A 22,756-nucleotide genomic window follows, 5' to 3' on the forward strand; every position below is an offset into this window, starting at 1 on the left:
CTGGGGACCCGGGACGCTCTGGCACTCAGGCCCGGGCTCTGCATCCGCCCTCGGCCTGTTCCAGGTGAACAGACCCCCCGGGTTTCTGCCCAGCTAACGCAGATGCTCGGCTCTCCCCTGCGACACGAGCAGGCAGGGCTGACATGGCCGCTGTCACAGCACAGCTCAGCACCGAGACCTCCAGGCTCTGCTATTTCAAGGTAAAAGTTCTCCAGCTTCAACCCTGCTATGTCCCTCCCTGCAGGAACAGAGCTGGGAAGTGTGGGGTTCACAGAGCTACAGCATTCATGTGCTTTTCTTGGGAATTCTCCCAGCCCAATTAGGTACTCTTGCTCAGAGAAATAACTGGAGAAAGTTAATTGGGGCCTTGATAAGAGGGAGGGAAAAAGTCTCAAAGTCATACAATGAGTACAGAATTTATTTAAACAAGCAAACATGCAAGTGAAACAAGCAAGAAAAACCACTGTCCTTGGCAGGATGACTGCAGTCTGCAGAGTGCCTTCAAAGTACAGTTGCTTACCTAATGATTGCAACAAGAACCGTATTCAAAGTCACCACGTTTGAGTAGAACAATTTAAAAAACCAACAAGAATTTAATTTTCCTTTGGATAAAATGTCCAGTCTAGTAAAGAATCCTAAATGAGGTGGCTTCCTGCACTGAGGCAAATTCATCAGGAATTAGGAAACATTTTACAATGGACCAGGAGTTCCTGAAATTTTGCCTGCGGTTTAGAAGGAGTGATAAATGGGTGTCACTCTTTTTTTTGCAATTCAGCTGCCCTTTGTGAGGCCCAGGGCAGGAATTACCTGAGAAGGCTTTAACTCAAAATGAATGCATGGATCTGCTATAGGCCTATTGCAAATGAGGGTATCCAAATTAAAGTGTCTAATTCTTTAACTTTTTAACTATTTGATATACAGTAATATTTTTCTAATTGCTTGCTACTACCGTGAGAAAAAATTAATCCTATTTAACAGGTAGAGAAAAATAAAGTGTTGATGTTTCTAAGGCCACAGAAACTGTCACCACCAGAGCACAGGTAGGTACTAACACCTCATGCTCTTTGTGCTCAGATGACCAGCAATTCCTTAGGAGACTGACACAAAAGAAAACTGTGCTTAGAGTTCCAGTCCAAGGGTGCATCAGCACTCAGCAAATTAGTCCCTGTCAGGGGAACACAGAGACATAGCCAGTAGGAAAACAGGCACAGAAGGCAAATGACTCACCCCGAGTTACCAGCAGGTCAGTGGTACAGCAGGAGACAGGAGCAGCTCTCCTCAGCATCAACCAAAGACACTTTTTGGCAGCAGCCAAAAATGCAACATTAAAACATTGGGAGCTCTGAAAGGTCTTTGGTCTTACTGTACAATTAGGAACTAATTTTGTGACCTTCCAGGACTCAAAATAGATGTCTTTGGTAAAGAAACGCTGGACAGCTTCACAGGAAAAGCAGGATGTTTTTCTGCAAGACTTGCTGAAAAGTTCTTGAGGTTTTTGCGATAGGATCAGAGCTGCTGTCAGAGCTGAAACCCAGCACTGTGACAAGCAAGAGAGAGAATTGCCCTGAAGGCCTGCTCCAGGGTCTGCTTTTATTCTGCTCAAATCTACAGGCAAATTAAAAGAAAGAGAAAATTGACAACTCTAGGTCCCAAAAGTACTATGAAGTGGATAAAAGCACTGGGCATGGCTGATTACTTGGTTTTAATGAATAGTTTATGGACATAGTGCAATTGTAGCACCTTTCACTTTATTCCCTCTGTAAAAAATTATTAATAAAGATATCAAGGTTGATGGCTGAGCAATTCTTTAGCCTTAAAAAACTTTCACACCTTCACCCTTTTTTTCCCCTCATCATGGTAGTAACTGAAGTTTTCTAAACCGTTTCACAGTAGTAACCAAAGTAATGCCCTTGTCTGATAACAATGTGTCTGGAACTTGACTTAGACTCCTTCACTCTTTATCTAATCTGCAAAAGATCTGATGCCTCCAGGAGCCAGCCAGCAGTCATTGTAAAAAATCCATAAATTTGGAACAGAAGCTACAGGATCTCCAGGCAGGAGGTGGATTAGAAGTAGTACATTGTAGAAAACCCACTTGGGAAGGAAGGTTTTCATTTGGACAGTGGCAACTGTCAAAAAATCGTGGCAACAATTACTTTGTGGAAAGGCAATTACTGGAGCATTACTTTAACACCGTATTTTCCAGTAGTTAATAGGGGTCATTGAAGGGGTAGTGGGGGTGTCCAGCATCTCTGGCTACAAGCTTTCCATCCACCTGTGAAATAAACAAGACAGACTCAAGTCAGAAAGATAAAATACACTCTTACTTGCAGTTTCAAGTTCTCCATGATTTAGATTTCTAAAACTTTGTATCCCAGAAATCTGGGTCCTCTTAGCCTTTCTTGAAAGAAAAGACACCTTCTGTAGCCTAGAGCAAGAGTCTCTCACTGCAGAGACTGGAAGAATTAGACTAAGGGTAGTTAAAGGCCTTGTGCCTTCTAGGTGTTACTAAGTGTCATAACATGCACACTTCAAAACACTTGATTGGAGTTGGAGCCTTTGTCCATGTTTCCATGATAGAGAAATGCTGGGCTGCCAATTTTAGAGATGGATAAGATGAAACACATTGAGAGGTTTGTTCAGGGTCATTTACTGAGGCATTAAAAGTGTCACTGAACTCCTTTTATGAACATTTCCACAGAAGACCAACTTGTCCAGCTGTAAAATGGGAGCACTGAAACCAATATTCACAGATAACCAGAGACTTGGGCTGGCCCAAAAGCAGACGTGGCCATGCAGAAGTCTCAGTTCCTACATCCCTCAAAGCATTCAGATGGACAACTTGCATTTCTGTTGCACCAAGTCCATTGCGACACCCCCAACTTCCGTGTGGCTGAGCTAAAACCTCATCTGTAACTTTTGGGGAAGTCTGGGTGCAGCACTGGCCCACAGCACACACCTCCCCACATGTCAGGCAAGCACCATCCAGCCAAAACTTAAATTAAACAACTAATGCCCCAATAAAAGTTATATTAGAGAAATCCTTGATTTTATACATATAAAAGGTGATGGTAGTGATCATTCGAAGTGTTATGGGCACAGAGGAATTCACAGGGACTTCCAAATCAAGTATCCACTAGCAAGTGCCCCATTAGTTTTGAATATAAAACCTGCATTTCAAAGCGACTGGAATTCCTGCAATGAGCTGTTTAAATGAAAGGAGTCACCTGGGGGCACTGCAGAGCACAGAACAAGGATGTTACCGTGTAACATTTGACTAACGCTCCGATTAAAATAGAGCTGCAATGAGGCTCTCAGCGGAAGGCAATCCTTAAAACAGGACAGAAGTGTCACAGTAGCTTCAGGTTTCCTCAAGTTCTCTTGAAAACCAACAGCTTCCTCATATTCCTAGAATTCATATTCTTCACTCTCCCCCCAGTTCTGTCCCCCTGCATATTTGTCCACAAAGAACAGGCAAGAATTCTTGTTCACAGCAGGCCAAGACAGCAGCTGCCAGAAGCAATGTTTCACACCACTGATTCCAGTCTACTCCAGGAATGTGAGAGAAGGAGAGGGGGATAAAATCAGCAATGAACACACCTGCAGATCAGCAGTAGCTAACACTTAAAAAGAGATCATGATGTGCTCACTACATTCCTCCTCTCCTGGCCTGACAGTCATTTAAGTTTCACTTAAGTATATTCCTTGGCCAATTATATGTTTCCAAAGGTTTGGATTTCAGATTGGTGCAAGGTAACTTCCAAATTCTATCCAGATAATGAACAGTTAAAAGTAAGAAGCAACTTTGTCTATATGCAGTGTAATAGCCTCCCCTCAGGCTTTAAACATACACAAGGAGGAAGAGAGTGGCACAATTTTAAGAACTTGTGGCTATAGATCAATGAAGTAAAGCCAAGAAGAACTGTCTCTTCAGTTATGATAGGAGCTCTCTTGTCACTGTCATATCACACTTTGAAAACCAAACCCTAAGATTCATAGCAGAGATAGGCATGAAAGGTTAGACAGGAATTTTAATTCACAGTTGATGAAAATTCTTTCCAATAAGCCCAGAAGGGATGGGCAGGAGACAAAAGGTTCCATTAGAGATCTTAGAGCTACAGAGCTGTGATTTAACTGCACTCATCTTGTTTCTTCCTGTCTCATTATCTGACAATATGGCAATATCTTTGAAGCCCAGCTGCATCACATTCACCCTTTCTCAAGCTGGATGGGCTGCCACTTTGAACTGCATTTCATCTCTCCTTTGTGAATCCCTGTGATCTGATCAGGTCTCCCAGGTAACAAAAGCACATGAATTATCCCTGGCTCATTCAAGCCAGGCTACATTTAAATGTATTTTGCAGTTTCAAAATAACTTTGTTTGCAGCATGAGTAGCAAAACACTTGAAAGAAACGTGTTGTCAGCAGCAGGTGTGCTTGTCAATGCCCCATTCTCACAGATCAGCAGCTAAGCTGCTTGTTTGGTATACAGATTCCTGATCCATAAACACAGAGAGAATTTTGGCTGCAGGGATGTGAAGGTTTATATTTATGCACACATACAGTTAAAAGGATGGCCTTGAGGCTCATGTAAGCATGACAAACAGTGAAAGCTGTAACACGTATCTACCCTTGATATGAGACAATCATTCCCACACATTCACAGCTTCTTTTCCAACTTGGGCTGGTCACTGATATACTCTCAAGCATTCAAAAAACCCACAATGATAAATCCTGAAGAAAAGCTTTCTCCAAGGAATTCCTACAGCCAGAAGACACTACTGAAGGATAATTTACAGGCAAAGCACTGAAGAGGCCAGACTGTGCCTAACAGCTCCCAAATTTGCTGAGATTTCCTGTATCTGTACAGTGTAGTGTATGGCACAGAAGGGATAAATCACTTCAGTTTCATTATAGCACAACTACAACAACTTGTTACAGTTGCCATATCCTGGCCAGTGATGTATACCAGGAACAGCAACAGCTTTCTGTTGTAAAGTCAGAAGCAGGACAAGAAGAAATGAGAAACACTCTAAAGACAGGAGATAACAAGGCATTTCTTGGCATTTTGCAATGAGGGAAAAGGAAAAAGTTTAGTTCCTCTAATGTAATAAAGACCAAGGGGACTTCAATGCTTACAATGCAGCAGCTTCTCTAAAAACAAACTGGCATCTGCTAGCACATGAGGCAAGAGTTCGTGTGACACAGTAAATTACTGATGCTGAAAGATGCTGCAGCTAATGGATTTGGGAAGAAAAATAGAACAGCCTAATCCAAACTCCTTACATTGGAGAAAGGTCATTACAACAGATTCTGAAAAGGGAGACATGCAGCAGAGAGGAGGGGATGAATTCCCTCATGTAACTTCCACCATGGATGTGGAGAAGCAGCAGCACCCTGAGTCTTCACTGATCTTAGAGGTTTATGGTGCAAAGTTGATAGTGACAGCTGGCACAAGGAGTACTTCTGGAGGAATGCCATGCTTGGACTTAGAAGAACAAATCAGCAGGAGTTTGGTGAGATTTGAAGATGAGCAACTTGCCCATCTGACTTAAAGACCCATGGGATCAGTAAAGAGAACTCAAGAGAGAGCCACCCATGTCCAAAACACAGGACAAAAGTTTTCAAACAAGCTGCCTTTTCTGTACCCAGCTTTTGAAAAATTCTTTCATCTTATATACCCTAAGAAGATGCAGTGTTCTTATGAGTCAGTAGCTCTGATGGGAACACTAAAGAAACAAAACTGTAAAAATCCCAAGTGGTGGCCATCTGCACATAATGAAAACTATTAGAAACACAAGAAATTTACCGTAATCATTGGCACGATGTAACGCCAGTTTTTATTCAGGTTTCCAATGTGGCTCATCTCCTCTGCTGTGAGGCTGAAGTCAAACACCTGAGAACAAAAGCCAGAGGCTTTACTCAATAACCATAGGTTGCCATCAGTTTGTTTTCTGCTAATAAATGTGAAATTGCAATTATAACAAACACCAAAGCAAAGGCTTAAAGTCTGAGCTGTTCACACACCTTCCAGCTCTAAGCTTACACTGGTACTGCACAGTGCTCCACCACTAAGGTAGAAAGCAGTGGGACTGTTTCTCACAGTAAGTGCTGCCTATTCAATAAATATTCTGTTTCCATGTAGATCTATACCTCAAGCAACTGCAGAATTTATAGGAATTGGTTGAGATTTCTAGCAGCACGCTATATGCCAGAATTCGGATTAATGGGTGTAATAACAGTTACATGAAAAACTCCTTACTTAAAAACAAGTATGTAACCAGCCAATCTTTATGAAAAAAGATCCAAGGAGGTGATTCAGAAACATCCCTCAAGATTATTTAAAGTCAGGGTTTTCAAATAATTTCTGAAGTCTCTACTTCAGAGCAGAAGTGAACCACACTTACTCCTTCAGCATCACTAGAATGGCAGTTTGCTGGAGAAGTACTCACCAGACCTCACTTGCAGGATAGAGCAACTATTACTCATAAATAAGAGTCACTGAGCGTAGTTTGAAGACTCCCTGTTTCAATAAATTTGCATCTCAAAAAAATTTAAGTACAGATTTTTCATTTAGACCTCTACAAAGTACATTCTTTACCTTCTGATAACAAGACTGTGCATGTGCACATTACACACACACACTGAGTTGCTTAAAACACATCCTTTGTTTCCAAAAAGCATCTTTACCCTCCCTCCCCAGCATGTGCGTACACTGATGGAACAAGTATGAACCAAGTGCCTCAGCTTGCTGCTCTGCAAGTTGTAGGGCAGTATAGCAGTTACTCACATGGAAAGGGCATTTCTGAAACTCCTCCATTTCAGCTTACCTGCAGATTCTGCTGAATGCGAGCAGGAGTGACACTCTTGGGAATGACAACCACTTTACGCTGCACTTGCCATCTGCAAGAGGAGGTGAGAGACTTTGTCTGTGTGTGCAGTCCAGGGACAACAAGTATTTATTTTGGTTGAGTAATAATCTCTGGCAGCAGAGATGCCACTCCTGTGAAATAAAAATCTCCACAGGAGTGACATAGCCCTGCATTGTATTAGGACCTGGTAGGTCCAAGCTCAAGCAAGACAGTAACAATTGAATTAATCAGAGAGGGGAAGATGTTTGTGCCTTGGAACAAGCACCCAGGTTTCAACTGTTTTAACCTAAAAGCCCAAGAAACAGTCAGAAAAAAATACTTAGGCATTTCAAGCAAGTTCTAACCTGACAACCACTCAGAAACTAAATGAAAACCCAGATCCCTAAAATGCCTATCTAGTGGCTTGAGCACAAAATCTTGAACACATTCTGCTCTCTGGGTAACGTGCTACTACCCAAGACTGTGGTAGTGATACTGATGGATAAAAAGCCAGTCAAGAAAAATGAGGATAGAAATCCAATTTTAGTTTACAAGGTGCTGATCACATTCTGGCTATCACTCAGTCACTGTAATATCCAGTACCTGGCTATATAAAAACAAAACAGCAAATAGTTCTTCAGTGCAAAGGAGGCAAGTCTTTTCCTCAGCCCCTCTTCCTGGGAGCCCACCTGAGTGCAGAAGCAAGCACTAGAGGCTTCAGGGAACCAGCCAGATGCAAATTCAGTGGGGAGCACTCAGATATGGTACACTGCTGCCTTAACTGTCCTACTGCTATTTCCCAGCAGAAAAGGTACTGTCCCAGACATGGCAACAGTCCATGTGAACTATCTCAGACATGGAACCAGGCCCTGAATGGACCCCTCTGATCTAGCCTAGCTGCCCTAAGGCAGGACCAACTCTACCAGTTTTGTAAAACAAGCACCAAGTGGGGTTTGCTTTTGACACTCCCTATGATTTTAACCCCTCCCTGACAAACTTTAAGTAGATTCCTTCTAGCCTGTATGTTTTGCTTGACTGAAGGCTGTGTCCCAAACACCACCTCTCTCACAATTATTCTGTACCTGAGGACAATCTGTGCAGGTGATTTGCTGTATTTTTCAGCAATTTTTTTGACCCCAGGTTCCTCTAGCAGCACAGGCTCATCCGGGTGTTTCCACATGCGATCCGGAGAGCCAAGGGGACTGTAGGCAGTGACCACCAGTCCTCGCTTCTGGCAGTGAGCAATCAGCTCGTTCTGAGCTAGGTAAGGATGGCATTCCACCTGTTAAAATGACCCACAATGAGTGGCTACAGAACAGATACCAACATACAATGAAGTAAACAGGAAGTCAAGCACAAAAGAACAAACATATCACAGGAGTTTATTCCAGATTCCAGAAAACCTTATGAGGATAAGGTTTAAGTTAACCTTAGCAACTCAAGTCACTACCAGGAGAAAGAAGTGTCTGGTAGGCTAAGCTTATAGGAAACAAAGAACAGATTACCTAAGCTTGGTGCTGGACTTTGCCTTGGTACCAAAGAGATCATCCAACAAGCAAGGAATTTATATGCAGTAGGGATTCAAATTACTCCCTCACAATCTTTCCTTTTTACAGACTAAATTGTTCCTCACATGGAAGATTAAGTCTTCCAAAGACCTGTTTATCTAAGCAGGTATAAATGCCCACAGAACATGGGTGTAGACTTCCTTTCCAATCTGCCCGGAAAGACAGCCTCTGTGTGCCTGCTCCTGCAGAGCTGGCTATATTCTTCCCTGCAAATAAGAAGCTGCACCTCTTGTTCTAAACACACGACATTGGTTTGCAAATTCTTCACTCTTATGGACAGACAGGAAAGGTATTTGTCTCCTTTATCCACCTTACCTGGAGCACAGCTGGCTTCACAGTAGCCACACTTAGCACATCATCAATCTGCCGACTGTTGAAGTTTGACAGCCCAATGGCTTTCACAAGACCTTTCTCCACCAGTTTCTCCATAGCCTTCCAGGTCTCCTTATAATCAATGTAGTCGTAACGCATCGTGTTATCGGGATTCTTTGGGAAGAGATTGTCCCCTCGTCTACAGCATCAAAGGTGAAGTGTAAGTACATGCACCAAATTATTTTAGTTCTTCACTCAAAGAAACCTTCCTCACAGTAGTCTTAAAAGTTTCTACATAGTCTGAAGGACAGAGTACAAACTGAATGAATCTGTTCAATTCCATTACATGACTTAACCTATAAGCAGTTATTACACAAGACAGTCTTTCCTACATAAAGTTGTTACACAGCACTTTGAAGTACTCACCTATACAGCAGTGACTACAGAGAACTGATAAACCACTGTACACACAGCAGCAGCGCTTTGCACACTTTGATCCCCATAAAACAGCTGATTTAGGGAGCAGCAACTCAGAGGACGGCTTGAAGTTGCTACCAAATGGATCTGGGTTTAAGAGCTATCTAGGAGAAACTGTTTTCAAAGGATACTGGCCTTCCCACTCCCTCTGGACTCTGTAGCTGTGTCACTACTCAATACCAGCACAGATTCTCCCAGAAGTCTTAACACGTACATGTTGTTTATAGGTTGGGTGTGTTTCCTTCCAATTAGTCAACACATTAAAATATATATATATATATATATCACCATAATCACCACAGGACTCTGGTAGCTCAGCAATGAGACTCTTACAGTGCTCTAGCTCAGCAGTGAATGGTGTGAGAAACAGTAGTACTTGGAGACAAGGGGAGATGGTTCTTCATGTCACTGGTAAATCTAGAACCAGAAATAACTCTGAAAACCTTATGAGCTCCCAAGTCAGAAGAGCAGCTTCATATGTCAAGAGTACTGTATTAAGTGAGAATAATTTTCAAGACCTAAAGGCACTGTGATTTTCACCTGGAAGTCTGTTTTAATTTTTCTGTAAATAACATTCCTTAGCTTAGCCTCCCAATGCAACTGACATTATAATAAGCACACATTAAAACAGTTACATAGAAATAATGGAAAACTGCAGAATATAGTGTTTCCAATGAGAAAAGAAATGAAACTACTTTATTAGATTGTCAATTATGTCAACAGTGCCACAATATAGTCTAAATTTAAATATTAGTACTATCTAAATGTACATAATTTGTGTTCCGTGTCATTATCAAAGCAATGTTTGACGGGGCAGTTTTTTTCAAGCAAAAGAAAAGCAAACCTGTTGCACAACAGAAGGAATTTTTACAAGCTCTTCCTCCAGACCAGTTCTAGTTAAAAACACTTCCTCATTCTGTTATGCTGAGGAATATATTTGTACTTTGAGCATCTTGCATCTTATCATTAGTGTATAACATTTGTAAAATTCACTTCATATGACAAGGAGGAGAAAAAACATCCTCAGATTTGCAGAACAGAGGCCCCATAAACAAAGGGCTTGAGTGAAGACTCCATGCAAACCTTTGGCAAGGAGATTTATTCCTCCTGCCTTTTTTTGATTGTAGTTGGCTGGGGAAACAACTACTTCCACATCTACAAGGAAATAGAGTATGGAACTGTGCTTGTCATGGGATTGTAGGATAAGTGCATTTAACATTTAACTGGAAAGCTTGCTTGTCTCTTATTTCCTCAAATCATAGAATTACTGCAATTTGTGTCATAAGAAGACAATTCACTTCCACCTCATACAGATACCACCACGATACTGCATGTGCTTGTCCACTCCAGTACAGTTAATAACAAGTAAAAAGTGTTATCTTTATGAAGCACTTAATTCCCATTTTCCAGATCAGGACAACTAAGGCACAAAGCAGTTCTGGTATTTTCTCAAGGTTACCAGGTAGGCCAATGGCAGAACCAAGAACAGCTGCTACACTTCTCCAGTGCCTAGATGAAGACACTAGACTGTTTTAAACTTTAAACACCAAAAAACACCTTGCAGGCAGCATAAACAGGAAGAAATCCACAGCTCAGAAAGAACATCCTCAGGATATAACATGAGCCACTTATGTAAAACTGGTGTTTCTGCATTCTGTGCCCTCTGCATCTAGAACTTACTCAAAGGCATGAGGCCAGTGCATGAGGTACAGGTCCAGGTAATCCAGTTTCATATCTCCAAGTGTTTTCCTCAGTGCTGGCTCTACATCTTCTGGGTGGTGCTTGGTATTCCAGAGCTTTGATGTTACAAACAGGTCCTCCCTTTTAATAACCTTCAAGAAAGGAAGGAGACCATAATGTACTGGAGCAAGTTCAGAAAGAGAATTGCAAGAATTCCCCAATTAGTTTTAAAACAAAGAGAACAACGGAAGTTTTGTGGTTTGTTATGTTTGTTGTGTTTTTTTTTTTTAAAGGTAACACATGGAACCTAAAAATTAAACCTTTCAAAAATATACTGGATGGAGACGAGCCAGAAAAATACACACAGTGGCAAGTCTTAAAGTATATCAAATACTTTAGCAATTAGAAGTTTTGAAAAACAAAAAAATTTCTTTCCACATACTCACTCTTCCAAACCTTCCAATTCAAGGGTTAAAGCCATTACTAAGTGTGATGTGGCCAAAAGAAAGATTACTCAGCTTATTCATATGTAAATTTCCAAATTTCCATTTAACAATTCACATTTTCCAGGTTCAGCCAGCTAACTTACTTTACTCATCACAAGCTAAAAACCAAGATTGCTTCCTGTGGAAAGAGTGTGGGAAAATAATCAGAAGATTGCCCAAACCTCTGCACTGGAGTTTCTAGGCTGTGGAAGGAACACACTAAGAACAGAGAGCCCTGGACCCTGTGCTGGAAGGGTAAGAACCAGAAACAAAACAATGGAGAACTGGTTATCTAGAGAGCATAAAATACAAAAAGGAGATCACATTGGGCAAAAAGAAGCACAGAATTCCATCAGAAAGGACACTTCTCACTGTCTCATGTCTGATAAAACTTCAGTCAAGTCTATTTTGAAGAATTTTTGAATTTTGAAGAATTATTAATTCCTTAGTTTCTCTCTTCCAACTATTCAATTATTTCTGTGTTTCACACAAGGATGTTGTGTTTAGAAGGAAGATATTTAAAAATTCTTTTTAAAAGAATTTTGATTCAAATTCTAGCTCTAAGTTAACTAGCTAATATGAACTGAACAAAATGCTTCCTATTGTTACCACACCTAATAGGGAGGAATCCCTGGGGCAAGCTGAAAACAGCCTCTCTCAAGCACATAACCATGAGATTGCCCTAAAGCCAAGGCAGGAGCAGCAGGAAAGCAAGAACATGAAAACTTCCTTTCCATGAGCTGTGAGGCTGTACAGGTTATCCTTTCAGTCCCTTCAGGGAATAAATTTAAGATTCCACCTCAGCTCATGCATAGGAATGCCTGTCACATTACATTATACTTAGCCCTCAAACTCTCAGGTGCAGATCTGGAGTCACATTTATGAGCCTTTCATGTGCTATCACTGTTTTAAAAAATTAAAATTCACCACATTTACTCACTTATATTTTATCTATAACAAAAAACCTACAGTTGATATTTTATCAATAACCAAAAAAACTAAATTTGCTGTGGCTATCCCCCATTGCATGCTAGACTGCAAAGTCAGGGTAACTTTTCATATAAATCATGACAAATATTATACATTATAACTAATGATTCTGGGAACCCCAAAGAATCCAAATTGGGATACTTTGTTAGGGGAAAAGGAGCAGGAAGAGGAAAGAAAGCACCACCACCACCAAAAGCATTTTCTGTAGCTTCCATCCAAATATCCCTGACAATCTTCCGTCCCCATGACAGCCAGGAGGGTTCGAAGAGGAGAGAAAGCCCTCTCTCATGCCTTCTCCTGATAAACAGCAAACAGCTGGGGGAGACCAGCAGGCAAAGCCACAACTGTGACCCTCCCAGGGGACAGCTGTAAGCTTTGGCACAGCACACAGTGAGCAGGGCAGTTCCTGTGCTCTCACCTTGCTGGGCCCCACACACTCCTGGAAGGCCTCCCCGATCTCGGCTTCGTTGCTGTAGGCGGCTGCGCAGTCGATGTGGCGATAGCCCACGCTGAGGGCGTGTTTCACTGCCTCCTTCACCTGCAAGCACAAACACACTGCCCATGCAGCCACTGAAATGGGATGTGGCACTGGGGAAAAGTTAAAGAATGCTAAGAGACTTGGTGAGGAACATCTCCCAAAAAATACAGACCTGTTTAAGGTCATGAGATTCAAACACAAAGATCTGGAATTTCTGTGGCGTGGTCCTTAGGGAGGAAGAGCAAACTGCTGGCAGGCACTCCAAGAGGAACAAGCAAATGGATTGTGCACACAGGGCCAGCATGCAAGAATGTAATGTACCAGGTAGAACAAATCCCTACTCTTCACTACAGTTGTTACACTTTTCTTAAATATAAAATGAGCTATAAGAAGCACTTTTCAAATAAGTCATGGCTTAGGAAGACAACTTTTCTGACCAAAGTGACAAATCAACATCAAATTTGGATTATACTTCCTCTTGCCCAGTAAAGAAACAGTCTGGCTTCTAACTCCAAAATCACCACAGTTTGAGTTTGGTTCAGCCACTCACACTTAATTACCAAGACAATGCTCTTTTATGAAACGTTTTTCTTTCTTGTCTCATAATTGCACAACAGCAAAAGTCATGCTGCTGGGATACTCCTGATGATGCTCACAACTTTACATTCTGCTTTCAACATTGCTGACAATGAAGGTGTTGCCAACAGCAACACAACTCTTGCTCCATATTGTCACACAAAAGCCAGAATGGTTTTTGGAAACCAAGGCACGTTACTTCAAATCTGATTTTGAAAGCCCTAATGAAGCACAAGCTTCACAAATATCTTCTCATGGGGGCCTCAGATATGAAGCAAGTCTAGAAACCAGAAGGAAACACAGAATGGCATCTTTGTGAGGACTCCTAAGGAGCTTTTGAAAAAAAGACTTTCTATAAATGATTGCAAGAATGAAGAATTACTACAGTTGCCAGTGTAATCATCATCTCCCATTAGGCTGATGACCATTTAATAAAATCTATTTCATTTAACTTCCAGTGGACAGTTAGCACACATTCTCTCTAACATCTGTCCTTCTGAAATACTACAGAAAGAATAATAAACCCCATCTGTACAGGGATTTCTGTACATTGCACCTCACTAACTTGTCTCTCAAGACTGTGGGAGACTAAATTACCCTGTGTATAAGGCTTGATGCAACAGGGCCATAAATGTTAAGTGAGATCACACCTCTCTTGAGATTAAAAAAATATATTGACAAAGGCTAGAGGGCTTTGATTCAAAACTTAAAGTACCAGCATTTTCCAATTTAAAGCTGACAAAATTAGGAATACCAAGCAAAGGTGTTTATAGTCCTACTTTCAGATGCTACAAAAAGGCAATGGAGAATCAAATGTGAGAGCTCTCTCCTGCTGGTGGATTTGATTTGTTTTTCTTGTCAAGAAGTGCAGTAAAAGCAGACACAGGATATTCTGACTACATTCTTTGGCATTTTGAGAGGAAAACTGGAGTGTAGCTCAGTTTCCCTTAGCCAGGATGACAAAGCACTTCTATTACAGCAGTGAACTCCTCCTTTCTCTAGCAGGATGGTACTTACAGTCCTTGTTTCACCTGACAAAGACATTTCTCAGGTCACTAGAAAATCAAGGGCAGGGTAATCCTGAAATCACTTGAGACATAGTAAGGGCTTTTAAGACTCAATATCTATCCTCCAAAAAGATGAGATTTGTGGAGAGGGACAGAAAAAAATGTTCTGTGTCTGGAACCCCCTATCTCCTGTATCAGATTAATACTCTTTTTTAATCAAACAGGCACAAAGTTTACCATAAATGAAAGTAGGCACCACTCACAGAAAAACAGTGATAAAGCACTCCAAACATGTCTTTGCAAAGAGATCAACAAGAGGCTGTATTTTTTTATCAGCATGTTTTGAGAAATTTCTAGCACTGAAGAACTGGAACTGATAATTTAAATAAGGTTTGGAGCTGACAAAAATAATCTGTATTTGGGTAAGCTATTCCCAGCCTACTAAGACATTTCAATGTGAACTGAGAGCTCCTGTTCCACACAAAAGGCAAACAATTGAGAGGAAACATGAAAAAAAAAGGCTATTTTTGGAGGGGAAAAATAATAACATATAGATGTATGTTTTTAAAAAAGTACTTTTTTTAACAAGAAGTTCTGTATTTTTGAGATTAGCTTTAGAGAGGTATATGCATTTCATGGTAGGGGGTAGAGAACAAAAACACAACAGAGGCAGTTGAAGATATGCCTGTGGGTATTGTTGTTGTGAAGTACAAATAGCCAAAGGATCCTTCAAACTTTCCATATATTCTTTAGTTTAGCCTGTCAATACTGCTATGAAAGGAACAATTAGCGAGTTTACTTTGTATTAGGCAAGTTGAGTCTCACAAGTGACTCAAGTGACTCACCAATCCATCCCCACAGAACTAAAAAGTTAGGTTTTACTAAAAGTACATCTGAATGGATCTTTAGGCATCTTCCAGTCTACCCTCAAGGCCCTCAGCTGGGCAGAGTAAATCCAGACCACTCCCACACACCTTTGTCATAGCCCTTCTTGTGACAGGCAGTCTATTCCAATGCTTTGAAATCTTTCTGCTCAAAGTCTTTTAGACAACTCACATAGATGGCCCTGATGCCACATCCCATTCCTCCCAGAGATGAAATTCACAGCTTGCCCTTTGTGAGGGCTTTTCCCACATTTGCAAAGTGCACAGCTCCTCTCACACCTCTCTTGACCACATAACTGCAGGTACTTCCCCCTTTCATCACAACTCACCTTTCCCAAACCTTGCATCTCTGTTGCTGCTGTCTCATCAGCTGTTTCATGCCTTTCTTCAAATGGTTTGCCCCAAAACAGACACAGGTATTGCAGTTGGAGCCTCATCCTCCTCCACTTTATAGCAAAGTCCAAGGAACTATAGTCCCATCTAAACACTCCAGTAAGGGACTTGGTCTTGTCACCCACCTTCTTTTGAAGATGGATGAACACAATATCAGTAGCAGATTCAGATACAATCTGTAAGTCCCCATTAATTATAATATTCATTACTAGATTTCCAATTCTTCAATTTGCCTCTCCCAAGGTTAAAAAACTAACAAGCCATCTTTATACTTCCAGGCAACACACAGTTCAAGTGAATCAGGAGCCTCTTGTGCACAGTCCCAAGCCAATATGAAGAGATTTCCACTCTTAACAGTTCAATACTACTGGGAAAGAAAAGGCTCTGACCAGCCACCCCTGCTTCCTGCAAAGTTGACACATTTTAGCAGTTATTTTGCTGAGAGGAAGTAGGAAAAAAACAATCACAATCAGTGCACGTGATGTTCAGATGCACTATGACCAGAACCCAAGCGCTGCTGTATCACAGTTTCTAAAAATTGCATCAAAATTGGCTGAAAAGGAACTCACACCATGAGATAAATAATGCCAATTTAAAAGGTGGTGTTCCCTAAAATAAAGAGGTTTGCCTCTTATCCTTCAAATGTTGACTATAAGTCCCTTCCTCAAGAGCAGTGAATTTTTTGTGCCCGTAACCAGGATTCTCTGTACTAACAAATTTCAAGAACTAAACATTCTCCCCTGAAGCTGCAATCCTGTCACAAGACACCCTGTCTGACTGGTTTTCTGAGGTGCACTTCTCCTCGGTTTTTCCAAGGTTTCACACAGAAATACAAACCCTGTGTCTCCCTGTCCCACAGAACCAGCCTCTGCCACTCAGGTTAGGCTGCTCATCAGGTGGGGATCAATCCTCCAGGTTGAAAGCATGGCTCACTTGAGAGAAGAGAACAAAGCATTAAAGGATTACAGCTAATCCAGCTGCAATATCAAAAAGCACAGTACTGATATTCTTGATATTCCTGTCTGAATGGATTTCTCTTTGAACTGATTCATGCTGCCAGTTCATAAATTTCTGTACTGTGCTCCCTTCCATTCAACAGCCCTCCATCATATCCCTATGGAAACATGCAAAACAAATTTCTCTTCTAGCACTTGATCATGTAAAACACAAAACATCCTATTATTTTATATGGTGTCAATCCTATAAAATCCTTTCAACATGGAATTAGATTCAATTATTTTCCCCCTATTAATATCTAGGAAACTGGGACTGCAATGACACCTTTGTACTGGACTGCTAAGATCTGTCTACAAGGTCAAGGCTTGTTTACAGTCAGGAACAGTAACAGCAGTAATAAAGAAATTACTCAAGCTTGGCAAGGGAAAGAATTACAATCTGCAAAATATTTACCCGAAATAATTTAAAAGCCATCCATTTCCACACTTACTTCTAATGCAGCACTTGAACAAAAGAGCTGTTGATAAATAGCCTCTACTTGGGAAACAGCTAAACCAAATTTAATCAATGCTAATTCTTCTGCTTCTTTGGGTTTTTGGCCCCTAGTCTTTAATTCATAATAGCAGTTATTATCCCTGAGCTACATCATGGCTTTTTAAGGGTAAATCATCTGGACACTGCCAAATTGCTGCTATGCCCCTGAATTTTCAAAACTGGTAAGCAGAAATTCATTTATTCCATAGGAATAGCAGCAACTTCTGTAACTCTGGCCCTTTCCACTGCACTTCCTAGATTTTGTCTTCAATACATTCTACAAGGAAGTCTTTGAAGACAGCAGATATTCCAAAGAAGTGACTCCCAGTGACTTCCAAGGAAACACAGAGAAGATGGCTGGATCCTGTGTGGGGTTCAGCTGCCAGCAGCACTGCTGATTATGGCAAAATCCAACTGAATTAGGTTTAAATTATGCACAAACAGGATCTGTCCTGGTTCCTTTCTAAAGCCACACGTTTTTCAGAACAATTAGTTCACAGAATAAACAACACATTCATATTTTGTTTAGTTTCAGACATTTGCTTTAGACAAAGCATACTTAACTGTTTTGAGTGCACAGAAATTAATCCATTAAGTTTGTGCATGTTAACAAACTTAATTCAGCTGTCATTTGATGTTTTAAATGGCAAAGCTGCACATTCACCCTTTTCCTCATTTAAGAGGTTGACTGAGCTCTCACACCAACCCAGCTTCCACATTAGTACAACTATTCCCAACAGATCCACTGTCCTGACAATTGTTTGGACAGGAAAACCCATAGTAAAATGGCTCTGAATAGATTTAATTTTCATAGCTTGTTTCCCACCTTTTCTTCTAGCTGGCACAAGAGAATTGCACGTCTTGAGAAGAGTTTTAACTTTCCCTCTCAGTCATGAGCACAATGTCATCCAACACACTCCAAAAAACACCTTAAAGCTCACACACAGGAGTAGCAGTGAGACATCCATTTACTGCATAAACATAAAGTGGTGTGCATAACCCAGAGAAGCTGTGGATGCCCCATCCCTGGAAATGTTCGAGGCCAGGGTGGATTGACCTCTGAGCAACCTGGTCTAGCGGAAGGGTCTCCCTGCCCACAGCAGGGAATTGGAACTAGATGGTCTTTAAGGTCTCTTCCAACCCAAACCATTCTGTGATTCTACAATTCTTTGAATACCAGCTAGGAATTCCACCAAGCAGTGGACATTACCTTTCACAGGAAGTACATACAATTTCTTCCCCAAAAAATGTATCTTTTAGCTAAATGAAAGAGATACAAAAAGACAGACAAAGGGGAGAAGCATTACAATAGCAGGCACACCATGGAGCACATAAACATTCCCACAGGCTGTTTGTAGTAACACACAGAATTGTTTCCAATTGTTGCCAATTCAATGCATTCAGAAGCAGAGTGAATGTCTAATGATACATGAGCCTTCTTATTCTGAAAGCAGGCTGACCCAAGCAAATTCTTTGTTTTCCTGCTAACCATTGGCTGGCTGCTGGAACAGGACTTAATACAAGAACAACTTGAGTTTCTGCCTCCCAAAATATTGCTTTCTGCTGAGTCATCAGCCTAAGCCAGAGGGGTGTCTGGTCAGACCGGCAGCCTGAGGACTTGCCAGTGGAAGAGTCCAGCACCACGTTATAGAAACACCATTCACTGGTCTTCTTCTGGGTTTATGTCCCAGAGCTCCACTGCCCAAGGCCAGGGATAACAAGTCTGAAGGGATCTTCCTTTCTGGAAAGATCTGCTGTCTTTGTCCCTTAGGCTTTAGTCATGCACATACATACATTCAACTCCAGTGGACTCAAGACTAGAACAGCTCAAGCAAAGGATACAGGCCTCAGATCTGGGACCTTCAGAAAAAGTGCACAAGCACACATACTAGTTGAGAGCACAGTATCATATTGTTCCCTGCTTACTTGGCCACGGTCACTTTTCCAGGTTCCCAGTCCCACGAGAGGCATCTTCTGCCCAGTGTGGAGTGTAACGAAGTCACATGTTGCAGGCATTTTTGCCTAAAGAGTAAAAAGAACAAAGAGTTTTGCAGCAATTCTTTAAGTTGCAACAATTTACAATTTATTTTTTCTGCTCACAGTGGCAAAGTTTTTTCATCAGCAAAGGAAGGGCTTACAGCATGTCTCAACATCCTCACAATCTATGTTTCTGCTCAAACAGTTAAAAAGAAACTGCAGTCAGGATGAGCTCCAAAGCTGGCTAGCTGATTTCAGTTACTTCCCAAGCTCTGCTGCATCCAAAAAACAACAAAAAGCAACAAAAATAACCAAGAGTGGAAGAATGCAATGCTAGTTACATCTGAGTATGTAGGAGGAATGGATGTAGCACACTATCCCAAAATAGGTCTGCTTTCTCAGTATTGTCATTTTCCTCACATAATTAGGTCTCAGCTGATGGATGTGTTCACACAGAGTTTATGCTTCCAATTTCTTGCTTAGCTTCTCAAGTCACACTTTTGTAGATTTAATAGCAGATGCCAGATAGCACACTTGTTTTTCAGACATTCAGGAGCTGTTGGAGTGATCCTGACCTGAAGGCCATTGTACACCAAGGGGCTGGGGATCCCTGTGACAGTTAACCCGAGTAGATCCAGGCTCATCTTGTGCTGCACTCCACGCCCAGCCTGGTGCTGTGGGATGCACAAGCTGCAGGATAAGCTCAGCAGCAACCTGTAACAGCAGTCTGCAGGTCGCCGACACTTTGTACCTACACCTATGCTACCTATGTATCATGCCTTTATCTAAAAATGCAGGAAGTTCTCCGGCAAGCATCCTTTCTGTCTGACAGCAGAAGTGATGAATAAAGGTGTTTTCTTGTAAAAGAATCCCCAGCAGCTCAAATGACCAAAACAGGGTAACCCCTGCTATGGACAGGGTCTGCACACTGTGCTGCGTGAGATCTGCCCAATGCTGCACAAGCTGGGGCTCCCAGCACCTGAAGGGGTGCACAATCATCAACACTCTCCTCTTTCTTTAAAGGGTTAGCTCTAAAAGCATCATTTGAGATGATACCTTAGAGTCTGAGTGCCTTTCTTGTCAGGATTGTAAGGGCCAGCACCTCCTGGTGCAAGGCAATCATGACACTGAACTAATAGCCCTGGATTTGTGCTGAACTAAATCCAGCTATTGGTGCTGGAGACAATCACTGGTGAACCAAACTGCAGGTGTACATCTGTTTTATTGGGGTAGGAGATCAGAGAAGACAGGGTGATGGTGCCAACAGTATTCTCTTCTACTCTGAACTTGCACAGCCATTTTGTAGCCAGCTACATGCAAGTGGGTGCTGTTCACCTGAATTTAGTTGCCTAAATAAAGACATCTTGCATCAAGCAACACAACTAAAAATGCAAGGCTTTTTCATTCACTTTGGTCTATAATACAAATAAGATACCAACTGTATGCTTTACACAACCATGTTATGCAATCATCTTAAAGGTAAGAGTTCAGCCCAGAAGACAAGGTACACGTTTAATCAATAACTAGCATCAGCACATTTTTTAAGAACCATCTTGCTTCATGTAGGATTGGACATTAACACCACAGAGAGATTTGAACTATAGCCTCTGGAAGAATGGAACACATCAGAATGGCAGACACTGGAAAAAATATGTTAATTAATACTTTCCACTCAGATTCTTCCCTAAAATAGGGAATTTAGGAGAATCACACTTATGATGCTAGCCATAATTATTCAGTTCATTAAAAAGCTGAAAACCTCTTCTTAGAAGGGCAGAGATAAACACAAACATAAAAGCAAACTAATTTTGGACAAGTAAGATATGGTTATGGAATAGCATCACCAATCTACTGCCACATTCACATAAAGGGATTAAAGCTCAGAGTAACTCAGGGACAGTGTAAGGCTGAGAGGATGCATCAATAACTACAGTAATGCAAACTACCCCGGTTCATCAACCCGCAGCTACAGCTCATTTTTAACCTAAAGCAACGAGTCTTTAGCAGTAAAGCAACCATAGCTATACATGCCATTAATATGTATAGAGATGCAAATAGGTACATATTAGCAATACTTAAATCGCTGTAGCCGAGCAGCTTCTGCCGCACAGCTCAGGGATAACCCCTCTGCATTCTGACTCCCCAGAGGGGCCAAGCGCGCCCCCCTGCCCCTTATCGGGGCGGCGCAGGGCGCGCCCGCCCGGCGCGGGGGGCGGGGGAGGGCTGATAAGGCGGCCCCGCAGCCCCCGCAGCGTTCCCGCACTCACCGCCGGTACCGACCGCTGCTACCGCCGTTACTGAGGCCGCTGCTCCGGCTGCTGCCCGGCCCTTCCGCTTCCGCCGGGAACGCTCCGCAGGCCGCGGGCTGGGGCAGCGCGGGTGCCGCTGGCGGGTTCAAATGTGAAAGTCCATCCGTGGGGGTTTAGCGCGGCTGAGCTGCCCTCACGGCTCTGCCCCCGGCGGGGCTCCCCGGCACCGACCCGCTCCCCGTAACTCATCGGGCCTCCGGCACCGACCCATCCTGTTTCTCATCGGGTTTGCCCCGCTGATCTCCTGTGCCCTCCCGGCCCGGTTCCCGTCGGGAAGCTCAGGCCGCCCCAGCCTCGCCGCTCCCGCCGAGCGGTGAAGCGATAAATGCGATGGGCACCACAAGGGGGGAAGCGACAAAAGACGGCTCCGGCCCATAAATTCGACAAGAAGGGTTTGCATCTCCCCGACTGCTGTTTGTCGTGGCCTCTTGAAGCCGTTTCTACTTGTAGGAATACCAACTATACCTAGTTTTATTTGCAGACCTGTATAACAGGAATCCAGGAAAAGTGAAAGGCTGATTGCACTCGTTTTGCTTCAGCTTTTGTGCTCTAAGCTGTATAGAGAAGTCGCACTTTCCGAGAAGGATGGGGCTCTTCTCCTTGCAGATGGGCAGGAATTCATTTCCTTGTTTGCTCGGGACCGGGACCGCAGTGAGATTAAAGCAGGTCGGTTCAGCTGAGTGCTTTCACTGCTGGGCAGGGACAGCTCTGCTACTGCGAAGTCAAAGCCTTCTGCTGAAACAGACTTTGGCCTGTAATCGAGAATCAACTGTGCACCCAATCCTAAACACAACTAAAAACTGAGAATCACTTTTGACTTCTACTCCAGGATTCCATCTTTACAAGCAATTTATAAAGATTCAGAACTTAAAGTAAGATTAGATCAGAAATAAGGCAATTGATACCTCTGATGGAGCTTTGAAGAGCCTGTTACTTATTTCCAGAGAGATAAATCTGCTGCAGATTCTGTCTTTGCTGTTCTGAGCTGTTTGAACTGCTCAGGAGGCTTAAAGGCACAAAGGTCAATTAATCTCTTGGACATGCATGTGACCAGATTTTTCTGTTGCACAGCCTGTTTTGACGAAATAAAGGAAAGTGGAAGAAAAGTGCAAGGACAAGGCAACAATTATAAATAACAGGAAGCAGGAAATGAAAGAATGAAGGGGGAGGAATCACTGCTGAGTTTGATTTATTTTTATGAAGACCCTGGCAATCACATCCATTTGAAAATCCACAGTCTTCAAGCAAAAGAAGATGCTTGAATTATGTAAATCTCAC

General features: G+C 42.2%; 1 protein-coding gene across 1 annotated transcript; it reads right to left on the minus strand.

Moving 5' to 3' along the window:
• Positions 1-400: 400 nt before the first annotated feature.
• Positions 401-21,547, minus strand: AKR1A1 (aldo-keto reductase family 1 member A1). The gene is made up of 9 exons (XM_066555716.1): positions 21,437-21,547; positions 19,119-19,214; positions 12,782-12,901; positions 10,889-11,040; positions 8,735-8,930; positions 7,934-8,133; positions 6,831-6,903; positions 5,810-5,896; positions 401-2,275 (listed from the first exon to the last, which is right to left on the minus strand). The coding sequence occupies exons 2-9, from the start codon at positions 19,206-19,208 to the stop codon at positions 2,210-2,212; spliced, it is 984 nt and encodes a 327-aa protein (XP_066411813.1). The 5' UTR covers positions 19,209-19,214; positions 21,437-21,547; the 3' UTR covers positions 401-2,209.
• Positions 21,548-22,756: the final 1,209 nt, after the last annotated feature.

The sequence above is a fragment of the Molothrus aeneus genome, chromosome 9, assembly GCF_037042795.1.
Source record: "Molothrus aeneus isolate 106 chromosome 9, BPBGC_Maene_1.0, whole genome shotgun sequence".
NCBI lineage: Eukaryota > Metazoa > Chordata > Aves > Passeriformes > Icteridae > Molothrus > Molothrus aeneus.